This window comes from Mugil cephalus, chromosome 10, assembly GCF_022458985.1.
Source record: "Mugil cephalus isolate CIBA_MC_2020 chromosome 10, CIBA_Mcephalus_1.1, whole genome shotgun sequence".
Taxonomy (NCBI): domain Eukaryota; kingdom Metazoa; phylum Chordata; class Actinopteri; order Mugiliformes; family Mugilidae; genus Mugil; species Mugil cephalus.
Window position 1 is genome coordinate 3,016,924 of NC_061779.1, and position 12,480 is coordinate 3,029,403.

At 42.0% G+C, this 12,480-nt stretch overlaps 1 protein-coding gene across 23 annotated transcripts in view; it reads right to left on the reverse strand.

Moving 5' to 3' along the window:
* Positions 1 to 8,370, reverse strand: part of LOC125014845 (receptor-type tyrosine-protein phosphatase eta) — a 49,732-nt gene extending 41,362 nt beyond the window's left edge. For 7 of the 23 annotated variants that reach the window (XM_047596306.1, XM_047596311.1, XM_047596307.1 and 4 more), the window contains exon 1: positions 8,055 to 8,369. In XM_047596306.1, the coding sequence (XP_047452262.1) occupies positions 8,055 to 8,114 (60 nt within the window). In that variant the 5' untranslated portion in view covers positions 8,115 to 8,369. Of the gene's footprint in view, positions 1 to 8,054 lie in introns of all 23 variants that reach the window. The other 16 variants (XM_047596318.1, XM_047596317.1, XM_047596314.1 and 13 more) reach the window with 6 other exon arrangements.
* Between the last annotated feature and the right edge of the window lie 4,110 nt (positions 8,371 to 12,480).

Below are 12,480 nucleotides of genomic sequence, written 5' to 3' on the forward strand. Positions count from 1 at the left end.
AGCTCCACTTTGATACGGAGCACGTCAGGCGTCAATATAGTAGCTTTAGCTTCCATTAAAAATGCATTGTAGCCTGTTGCTTTTTTTTTTTACCATTGATGTGAATGCAACATTAGCTTCTGGGGGCTAATGTTTAAGAGCATGACTCAACTATCTGCCAATCTATCTACTACAGCTACAAACTGAAACCAGAAAAACCCCAAACTCTTGCTCCTCGCCAACACATCCTTCCTATTCAGGATTTTGGACATGTTCCCAAGCCCAGTACGTGACTGATAAAGGAGGAGGAGGAGGACACTACTGGCTAAAACACACAGACAGTATGAACATGGACGGTGGAACAGCTCCTCAAAAGTGAAGCCAAAGCAAGTAGAGCTCCCCCTGGTGTCTGAAAGGATTCGTGCGGACGCTGACTCGCCAAATTATTAGGTACACTAGTGAAAATGGAGCTTAATGATTATTACAGTGTTCAGTTTATGCTGAAACTGAAATGCGGTAATTTAACTGTACGGTCACTTTGGAGGGTGTAGTTTAAGATCACTACAAACCATAGTCTCCAGAATGAAAATACGTCTCAATCTCCAGCTCTCTTAATTATTTTAAGCAGAATCTTAACGAATCTAAGATTTAGTACGGGATTATTATATTTTAAATCTTTATCAAGTGGCAAATGTGCGTCACAACCTACACCTACCTTTCCACCCCAGAATGAAGAAGTTTAATCTCGAACACAAACAATTTAATATAGCATGACGTGGGGCGAGTCTCGTCTGCCTTCCAATAAATTGGCAGCTTGTTCTCTATTTAGAGTTCACCGCCTAGTCATTGTTTCTGTTCTAACATAACTTCCTGGCACTTCCTGAGCCCACCCAGAGACTCCTGATAACACGGTGGCGCGGCATTAAGGATGTTTAAGTTTAGCATTACGCCGAACTTCATATCTAACAGCTCATTAAGGTCGAACGCAGGAAGACCAGAGCCACACGACAACGGCTAATAACTCAACGCTTATCTCTCTTTAACCGTCTTACACTCAAAACATCGCTTTACAAGACGTGTTCTCTGTTGTGCGCCCCTTTGTAATTGACTGGTGTTAATCCATAGCTTTAACTCTTTTGATCTTTGACCTCTCTTTTGCTTCTTGGTTTTGAGCTATTGACATTACGCCTAGAGAAACGGTTCTCCTCTCAACGGATCAGTTCACCAGAATTAAAAACAAAAGTCACATTCAGGAACCAAGAGTGAAAAATAATGAAGCCCAGACAACTTCATCATTCACTACAATCCTGAATAATATCCGAATGCATGAGTCAACAGCAAATATGCACGTTTGTAATGATCGTGCACAGTTTTTTGAGATGTTATCTTATTTAATTAATCAATAACTATACTTTTTATTTAAAAACGGTGCTATCAGTTCTTGTGGGGGGTCAAAAAAGCTAAACACAATGCAGAGGATTAGGGAAAGAGGTGCACTCTCACTATTTTGAGAGTGTCAAAGAAGCATGGGACATCGTAGCCCATTGTAAACTTTGTGCCAGCGGCAAAACGCATTAGACGGCGAAAATCTAATTTATTAAAGCATCTGATACGGCAGCAACAAACACCGGCATTGACGGCGAGGCCTCCGCTTGCACTCGGCCTGAAGGGCAGAAATCGGATTTCTGAGCAGGACACGGTGCTGGAGAGAGATTATGTGGAAAAAATCTCAAGGAGCTTCATGGGTTGTTTCCACAGTGGACGTATTGTGATAAAGAGCAAAGTGAATCTGCCACAAAGGAGGATGTTTGCTGGCCACCTCCAGAGAGAACGTGATGGAAATTTGGTGTCTACACTCAGATACATCTAAAAGTAGTAGTAGTAGTAGTAGTAATTTTTAAAGGCGTAAAATGAAACTTTCTTTTTTTCTTTCACTTTCTTTTTTTGTGCTTTTTGTAAGTTTAGCCTTCGAGGCACAACAGCCCTCCTATATAGATACATATGGAACAACACTCCCAGAGTGAAATTTGCCAGAAGCCTCCTGACTCATAAACCAAAGCCAAAAACCACATCTAAAAATAACCCCTGCTTCCAAATATTCCCTTTGCATGATAGCTCTAGCTATGACTGCGCCCGTCTCCAGGTATCAGCTTTCCCAAATCCACAGCCCGGCCGATATCAGGGGCCACATCGGAGAACATGAAAATGAGTGACGTCGCGTATTAGCGCTTCCTCCTGATGCTGGCGGCCTGTAACAGGAGGAAATCGTGCATGAACGCATACGTACCAACACCCATTGATTCTGGACACAGAGGGCCGGGCCTTTACACTGAGCCAAGGTGCGATCGGGGTGATGTTTGAAATGTGTGAGAGTGAAGCGTGGGGTGTGATGTGTGATAAAGCGACTTTAACTGGCTACTTTCTGCTGTATTTAACAGTCTTCATCCATAGTTAGGTAACCGCTTTTCATTCAAATGGAGGCATGAGATTCATTCACCAACCACGGAAGTGAAAAGCCTTCACCACTCCTCTCGTAATGCCGACCAGAACGTTACATGAAATTTTGCCGTAGACGGGTGATCGGAGGAAATATCCGCCGTGTCTTAATTAGGAAGTGAGGAGTCGGTACGACCACGTTTAACAGCTGTGACATTTATCTTTAAAATGGTGCGATGGCTGGTACCTGTGAATAGCACCATCCTCCGTCTTGGACAAGTGGAAAATGCCCCACGTTACAAATAAGGCGACGCAGAGAGAAATACATGCAGGATTTTTCTTTACACTTCATTTATAAAAAAATTTAAATAAATGGTTGAACGTACTTCATGGTTGAAATAACTAAGATTATTATGACTAGAATTATTTCCGATTTTTGTTTTTACCCAGTTTACGTTCGTGCCAATTAAATGCTTGTATGGGAAAAAAAAAAATTGTTCTTGAACATGTTTTATGTCCTGAACACTGTAAATATTATATAAATAAGGTGTTTCCATGAATTCATCCATTGAATTGTATTGTTTCTGACTTTCTGCGGTGCCAATTTTTTTTCCATCAGCTTGCTTCCTGAATATGACGCAACTTCATCACATAGAAACACATACGAGTGATATTTAAGTTACATAAAAATATAAATATGAAATAAATATGACCAAAGTCCAGTTGTTTTTTTTGGAGTTTTGTGTCCTGAGGCGCGAGTCTTCAACAGTTTTCAGGCCAAGGACCCAAACTGATGGAGAGATTAAGTAGGGACCCCCTCCCTACTATATGTGTTATTAATATATTAAACTCGGCCTAGTTTTATTCATAAATATACAATATTATTATCATTTTGCATTCAATATTAAGCTATCCCTTATCCTCTTACTAAAATATGATGGATTCAGGTTAATGTGTATTTAAAGAAATTTAAATTTGTGAGGGAAAAATAAAGAAAATACATAAAAAAAAAATGTCTAAACAGCCAAAGATTTTATGCAAAATCTTGAGGATCTATGTCCTAAGGGACAAATGTCCTCCTCAAGCTGTCCTCATGGAGCAGGACAGAGACAGCAGCTCATGGTCCTTGCATCAAGCTCTTTTATTTGCGATTCTTCTCTCGAACTAATTTTTGCAAAAAATGACTTTAATGAACGAAGAGGAGATGTCTGATCACTGATTCTGCTTCAGGCAACAGGAAAAAAATTCAAATAAATAATTTTTAAACCATAAATGTTTCGTTTTTCGAGTCGTAAAGTTGGCACCCTGAGCTTTTCCTGAGTCCTCAGGTCGTGTCCTCAGGCTACCCACCCTCCAGCAAAACTTTATTCTGGGAATTTTGGTTAAGTGAGGGTTCATTATGCCTGTCAAAGATCATTTAGCTTCATATGTTGATGGACAGATGAGCAACAGTGACGTAGCTATAGGTGTCATCTGAATTTGCTGCCATCGTGTCTGTCCATGAAACAGGCCAGTCCAGACCAAAGTGTTTGACCGACTTCTTCACTGGGTGCTCACTGTTAGTGAAGAACAAGCCTATTTAACACCAGCACAGATAACCAGCTTTACATTACATTTTATTTTGCATAAATGGAGATTAAAAGCTCCATTTTAGAACGACGGTAGGAATGAGTTTTAGGAAGTCAGGCAAAATAAGAGAAAAATGATAATAAACTACTTCTTCTTTCCGCTACAGACTATGTATGACTACAAGTTGCTCAGAGGCCACTGATAAAATGATGGCTATCTGCTGACAATAAGGCCTTTCAGGCTGGGAGTGGAGCCTGTATCTCATTTACATGGACTGGGGAACTGTGACTCTTTGTAATTCATCTAGAACATGTTGAGCTTCCACTCGAAAGCCCGGCCTGAACGCAGCGCATTAGGGAGATGTTAAATTGAAACCGGACTGTACTGATGCAGTCGAAAGGGACCGAGAGTGGGCGGAGGGCGCATCATTCCACAAAGGACGACTTGATTTGTGACTTTTGCACTTCAGAACAATGATGGGATGCCAGACACTAGACGTCTTGTGCTTTCTAATCTGGATGAAGCCAGAAGAATACCTCCAGAAAGAGGAGCTCGTCGTAACGTCGTCATCAAGTCGCCGCACGTCATCGACTCGCCGTGCACGGCGTATATTTTAAACGTCACTAAAAGGCCCTGGAACGGCAGAAACAGAGCTTCTCTGCAAAGTGTCGGCGGCCGTAGACGGGCCAGTTCTTTCAAGTGTTAGAAAACGTCAACATTTCCTTGTTCCAAGATGTTTCCCACTGATAGTAACGTAACTGTTCCCTCATTTGTACGAGCTGTAAGGAGGCAGCACAAGGGAACACAGAATAAGCTCCATACTGTGATAAACTCATGCAAAGTGTTGTACTTTTCCTGGGTCATTAATGGGTGAGTGTCAGGCTGGGGCTTTGCACGCACCGGCCTGCACTTAACAAATGGCACTTTGTTTTTGTTTTTTTACGGTTTTCGTGTTTATTTATTATAATTTTTTTAATCCCATTTCCAGCTCATGTCCTGGGTTTTGTGCGATGGTCCGGTAAATGACACCGAAGCGTCGTGGCGTCCACATTAAAGAAGTGAATTAACATGATGTTAAGCCAGCAGTTCTGTTTAATTTAGAGATAGTTTTTATTTCTATTATTTTAAATGGCTATGCATCAAACTTACCCTGTCCAACTGGAAAGAGAAAACCAATAATCATGGTTAAACTGTGTCCTCGTGTTAAACTGGTCTCAATCTAAAAATTAAAATAAGCATAAAGGAAAAAGGCGCAAACAATATCTCATCATATTGTCGGAAAAATAACAACTTTTCTGGAACAACTGAAACAATAGTTGGTCTGAACGACTTCCTCTAATTGCAGGTGAGCGCTTAAAAACCTAAAGGAGTCACTGACGAATGGGAAAATATCTTAAACAAAACCGAAAATGAGCTCAGTTGCCTTCATGTTACCTGGGTATTTAAGAGACAGGAATCATATCTGTGCATCTCTACAAGGGAATTTATATTGGAAGGCAAAATACACCTCTCTATTTCTTGTACATATGGAAATTTTGTACATTTTTTTATTTTATTGTACTTTCTATTACTAGTGATCCTCAGGAATGTTTATATGTGTTACTGTGACCAAGCAATTTCCCCTTGTGACTGAATAAAGTCAGTCTAAGTAATTTTAAATTATAGTACAGAAAGAAACACAGGACCTCTCTCACATCTCTCAATCGTCCTTAAACATCGTCCTTTACACTGTTCCACTGAGGGAAGTATCATGTTTCCCTTTTTTTTCTGCTTTAACTCCCAATTGTTTCAAAATACATTTAGCCTCTGATGCTTTCTGGAGTCTAAAGAGAAAAATGCACATGTTGACTGAAAGATGTAAGATGTCATACGTTCCGTAGAAATTATTATTATAGCTACAAGTTCGAATCTCATCGTCTCTGACTTGTTTCCGTGACATAAGAGGGGCACAAATTTCGCTCGCGTCTTGTCGGTGTGCGCTGATGAACCCTCTGACCTGTATGACGTACGCTGAGAATAAAGCTGTGAGGGTGGAAGAAAATATTATAAAAGCACAGTTGGTAGAAACAAGCAGAGACCAGAGGGAACAATGAACAGAGGAAAAAGAGAAGAAGAACAAGAATCACCAGTATGTTTTTTCCTCTCTGAACTTCAGCTGTTATTGTGCTGCTCATTATCAACATTGATAACATCTGAAAACAAAAATAAAAGATCTCCAACAGCTTCTAATGACCATGTTTAAAACCACACAGCCCACTTTTACTGGAGGGCGGATTTCAAGAGGGGAAAATGCAAAGAAACAAAACTACATCCTCATTCTTATCTTAATAACCTTAATGAGAATCCCTTAAACACGGAAAGTTAAGTTTGAAACGTAACTCACGATATTTTTGTTGCACTCTCGTGATGTACTCTTCATCAAAGCTGACTACATTAACAGGCTGCTGCACATTGACTTCCCTTTAAAAATGACGCAGTTATTACATCTAAAAACGTATATAGGACAAAAAAGTGAATAAGCTACACTTATCTTAATATTCTGCAACGTTCTGCCTCTATGTCTTTGCCCCAATCAAGAATATTTCATCAAATTAATATTTTAAAAGCTTAAAAATTAGCTTTATTGTCAATAAAATGACAAATATAAATTGAATATTATCGTATTCTGCAGCAGCTGAATGAGATTTGTCGGTAGTTTCATTACAGATCAAATAAATACAGGGACACGCATTAAAACAATCTACATCTGTTTGCCTATAATGAGGAAAAGGAGAACTGAATACTGAATACTGTCATTCTACACAAGTTACAGTCAAATAAGGTCCGAAAGTAAAGGTAAATCACTGATCTGTTTTGAATGTTATAAAGAATTAAAAACATCAAGCGTGCCCTCGTAACTGAAGGAAAAACGGATGCTACGCTGACATTTTGGATAAGGTGTGGCAAACATTTGAGACAGACATCCACCCAAACGTTCTCACTTGTGGTGCAAAACCATCACGTCTAAATAAATGAAAGTGTCTTCTCTTCATTTGCATGGCATTAGTTGATCATCTTAGCAGGAAATGCTCGTCTTGGTGAAACTGACACAAATGGTGACACATTTAAAAGCACATGTAACTAAGGGGTCTCAGTTCCACTTTATCTCATGTTAAAAACAAAAAACAAAAAGCCCCACGTCCGGGACGTGAACAGGTTTCAGACGTAAAACAAAGGCACAGCACAGGTACGGGTTCGGTGTCGACCAGTGCACCGGCCGCTTCGTGAAGCAGGAACATCTCTTCTTACTTATTTAAGGGCGACTGTTTGCGACAAGCGCTACACAACCAAGAGGAGAGCGTGCACACCAGATCATGTCAGCGTCTTATTGATTCAGCGTGCGTGAAGCCTTGTGGCTGCAGGAGTGACGGGGACACTGGGCTGAACCTCATTCCATTCCTGACCCCTTTGTGTTGGCCACACACATCCACACATGCCATTCTCAACCTCTCTCACCCTTTCTCTCACCAGATAGACCAGTGAGGCAAGGACAGGTGGGTCAGTGGCTGCTGGATGCCACAGTCTGTTACATAAGCTCTGTCCAGAGGCTTTTTTTCTTTTTTAAAGAAAAAAAAAACCCACACACATTTCATCAAAAGTTTCTTATTAAGTGTCTGTATCTTAAATGTGGTTAAAACATGTGAAACCAGGTTGCATTCCTTCTAATAAATAGTTGCTTTGCTACATCTCCCAATCTGAAGGTCGACTTATTAATTAATTACCTGCTGACATAAAACCTGAATCCAATTAAAACCTCTCAAAGGAGCATTGTTCGTCTAACAGCTGCCACATCTTCTTCTCTGACAACCGGGACAAAATTGCTTCTCAATTTCTCATAAACGCAGAGACGCTGCTGCCCAACTTCTACCCGACTAGAGAGGAGCCAATCATCAGCGGCTACCTGCGCAACAGGTGCAGGCGACTACAATGTCTGAGCTTCATCACTGAAACACAAAAAAGCCCCGCCGTCCCGTCAAGCGAAACGCTCGTAGTTTGAATCAAAATATACGTGAGTTGGAGCTGGTTTCTACCTTGAGGAGAGCGCTGAAGACCAGAAGAGTCCGCACGAAGACGCCGAAGCGCGGCGTCATGATGCCGCACGCTTGGACCAGAAATCAAAAGAGCGCGTTCATATCTTTCGAAAGTCGTTTCTCGCTTGAAAGCTTCTCAGTCGCGTCCCTCACTTCAAGCCGTCAAACCGTCGGAAGAACTGAAAAAAAAAGTGAGACTGCGGGGAAACTTTTTTCTCGCGTTTCGCGGAGGGAGGAGGGAGGTGGGGGGGAGGCGCGCGTCACTTTGGGAAGTTGGTAAAGTCTGCCACTCCTCCTCCTCCTCCTCCTCCTCTCATCATCAGCAGCCCAGTCCTCCCATCTTTACTGTCACCCTCAGCTCTCGGTCCGCGTCTCCCGTAGACTTCGAGGAAGAGAGGGAGGGAGGGAGGAAGGAGGTGGGGGGGAGCGCTGCCTTCCTCTAAGAAATAAAAAAATGTCGTCCTGCATTCTTAACTCAGGGTGAAGGAATGCGTCCGTGGGGGTCCCTCTGCTCGACTTACGGCCTGGCTGCCGGAGCAAATGTTGTTTTCGCCAAAGCCCCTAGTTATAGTAGTGGTTTCCCTGCGACCAGGCACCGAGTGACATGAGTTATCTTTAGCGTGAGAGGTGACTTCGGTCAGAGGGATGTCATGGGCTCCTCATGTGATGAGAACAAGAGAAACGTTTGTAAAGTAAGACGCATTTCCTTGGAATCGCCAGCCAGCCCTGAACTCGGTTTGGCCGTCTATTACTTTTGCAGATGATGATGTCTTTACACGATCAAAGTGTCTTGTTGTGTTATTATTCCAGGGTTAGGAGGCCTGAAGACATGCCTGCAGGTCCATGTGGGTCACCGACCGTTGCGAGGCCTGGTTGAGGCCCTCTTCAGAAAGCTATTTTTGTTCATGAACAGAGAGCTCTATTTTTTTTTTTTAAAGGAATACTTTATTAACAGTATTAACAGAGAGAGGCGCGCATCAGTGACTTCCTGTTTCTGCTCTTCCTCAGCTGACAGCAGGAAACATTTCGCGTCAGGGCACTAGTGTAGCCAGACGCTGACTGATGATGTGCCACATTACCATATTACCACATTATATATAAACCATATGATAGGGAAATGATTGTGTTCTTGCCCCCTCCACCCCTCCCTGTGCATCATCAATCAGCTGTAGTGCAGTGGGGGATAACGTGACGCAGCCACTTTCAGTAGAGAAACGTGATGAACCAGGAGTCACAATCAGGCGCCTGGTTTGCATAAAAGGTAATAGCATACTGGTACACTGGAAAGGCTCGCTGGATGCAAATGCATTCCTGCGTTTCCTCGTGCTCACCGTAAACACGAGAGCATTTTAAGTTAATATCGGCGCTCAGCAGATCATCGAGTGTCCATCGTTCTCCCACTCGAGCGTCTGAGTCGAGCCACTTCTTTGCGCCGAGGACGAGCTTTTATGGAAACGTTTACCTGAGACACGACGCTGAATGATGATGTGCGAGGGTTATTGTGTGACTGTCATTTCAAAATGGGTTTTGTTCCAAGCGTGTTGTTTTGTGTGTTCAGTCTGCGTGGGCGGGTGATTTTTTATTTATTTTTAAAATAATTAACCACATTAGCCAACTTCCATTAGAACATTTGATAACTGACCTCTCTTCTTTTTTGCATTTGTTTAATACCAGTGATAATGGGACTTGGGGATATGATGACCCCCCAGAACAATGATCAACCACCGCATTTGGACATAAACGCATAAAAAGAGATGGGAAGCGTTGTGTAACGAGTGGAAAAAAACAAGTTAAGAGAGTTCAACCCCCAGCTCACCCGCTCCCTTCTCAGTTCTGGTGGAAACGCAGCAGTTATGAGCTGAACAACAGTCTGCTCTTCAATAATCACAAGGCCTTCGCTGTTCAATTAGCGAGACTAGCTGCCTCGGGTCCAGTGTTTTCCTTATGAATATCTGAGTAGCGTGGCTGTGAGCTAATCCTTAACAGAGAGCAAGATGGAGCCAGGTTAACTACAAACCTCATTTTCGTTGTTGTTATTGGGGCAGTGAAAATCTTATTCTGGAACTGGATTAGCTTTTTACCAGCCTGGAAGCCAAACCAGTTCATCCACATATCATTTTTTGTGCCCGGAAGTTGTTCTGGATCCCCTCCACTAGGAAGCTGTTGTAATATATATAAAATGCATTATATATAATAGGTCTGACATCAGTCAGACCTGCCCATCTAAGCCACACCCCTATCACTGCTGAGCCAATCACGAGGCTGCATATTACACACTGTAATATGTAATATTAGCAGAAGAGAAACTAACAGTGCATGGTATATATAGCTATGTTTATGTCAGATATCTTTATGTGCATGCAGTTGCACAGCCACTTGTTGCACATGTCTGAAATAAATAATAATAATAATAATAATAATAATAATTGAATGGCTTAATGTTAAATGCAAAATGATAATAATAATAATGTATATTTATGAATAGCATTAGGCCAAGTTTAATGTAGGTAAGAGGTCCATACATACTAATCATACTATGGTCCTGTGTGTTGAAGGGAGGGGTCTCTGGAGTAGAGAATACAAGATAGCTCCCATTTCGACGTTACATTAACTCAGACTTAAAGAAAGATTCATTGGACTGAATCCACTCGACTCTAGGAGACGACAAGGAAACACTTTAGGAAGCTACAGGGGAGGAACTTTATGACGTTTAACATCAGATCAGAGCAACCTGATCAAGAAATCCCTAGTTACAGATCTGCACATTTCCCTGCTCTCTAATAACTACACTAGTGTCCCTGCATTGGCTTATACATCAATCAAGCATAACATTATGACCATATACGATATTCTCTCCACTGTGTCTCTAAAACAGATGTGACTCATCAGATAATGAACAGAACAGGGCTCTGTGGATCATCCCACAGATACTTGATCAGTTTGTGATTGAGTGAATTTGGAGGCCAGGTCAACACCTTGTGCTGCTCTTCATGTTTTTTTGTTGTTGTGTCATTGTTATGGTGTGGGCCTGCCTGCTCTGGTCCCGAATGTACTGCTCCTGTCAGGGGTTTTAATGTTGTGTCTGATTTTCTGCGTCCACATGTATTTTTGTTTTTCATGCCCCATTTCACTGTGAAAAGCTACAGAAGTGAACTTCGCATTTCTTGCTTGTGTACTATTTACACATTCCATTCCACAGTGCTTCAGAGTAGCACAACATCTTATCAAGCTGTGAACTGCTGCAATGTGCTCATGCAAAATTAACACTCCTCAAAACTTGTGTCACCCAAGATGTGATGTGCCGAGTGGGTGATTTTTCTGACCTTTAAATAGCTCACCACTGAAGCCACCACCATGTTCCCTGACAGACACTCTCACTGTGACCGTTAGAAGAGGCCTGCTGATGAGGGCTAATGGAGATGGAGATGATATGAACTGGTCACTGTGACCCGCCATTCCCAAGGAAATGTTATGTAATGCTCCGGGGAATTGCTGCAGCTTGCCGTCAGTCCATTTTCCCTCTCTCATTCTGCAGGTCCCACTTCCCATTTGTACTTTTTTTTATGCCACATGTTTGCCTCCTGCATCTCTCACCATTATCAGTAGATCTAGTATTTTAATGTGCTGACAGCGTTCAGGCAAATGGACAAGAGGAATGTGGTGTTATTTGCATGAACTCACAAACACGCACACATTTGTTTAACTAAAGAAGCCACCCTCAATGGCCTGTAGTTACAATGTGTCGGTCGAACACGCAGCGCCACTTTGGTGCGCATTACATTTCAGTAGTCAGCAAGTGTCTCTGTTAAACTTCACACTCAGGACAACTTTTTTTTTATAGCACACACTATAAAGTTGTAAGAGAAGAATTAGAAACCTTTACTTTCGTTCGTCATTTGTCTCAGTTTTCAGTCCCGTTGTGTAATTTATTAAAGCGGTAGAATTGTTTTTTGCAGCCTCGCGTGGAAGCGTCCTGTCCTCATCCTCGTCCAGAGCGCCACTCGTCACGGTGGCATTTCATTCTCAGTAAAGAGCCTCTCTACGCTGATATTTCTCTTGTCCTCTCATTTTCATCTACTTGAACGATGGTTAATGTGCTGTTGCATTTAGACGAGGATGAGTTTCCATCACACGTTTGTAGTAAAACACAGCAGGTGGATCATAAATTCAATTTTCACGCAATCATATAAATCACGAGGACACGATGTGACACTCTTACAACGACCCAGTAAGAATCTATACATGAGTAGAAGAGTGGAAAGCAAATGGTGCAGCATAAAGAGATACGTCACCCCTATGTGAAGGTTAGTTACTCACCGTATTCCCCAGAGTTGGATAAGTGAGAAAAAGCAGTTTTTAAATCGGTCTAGGCGTTGTCCCAATCTGGCAGCACAGCTGTTAGCTTAGCGTTTAGCATAGGAGTTGT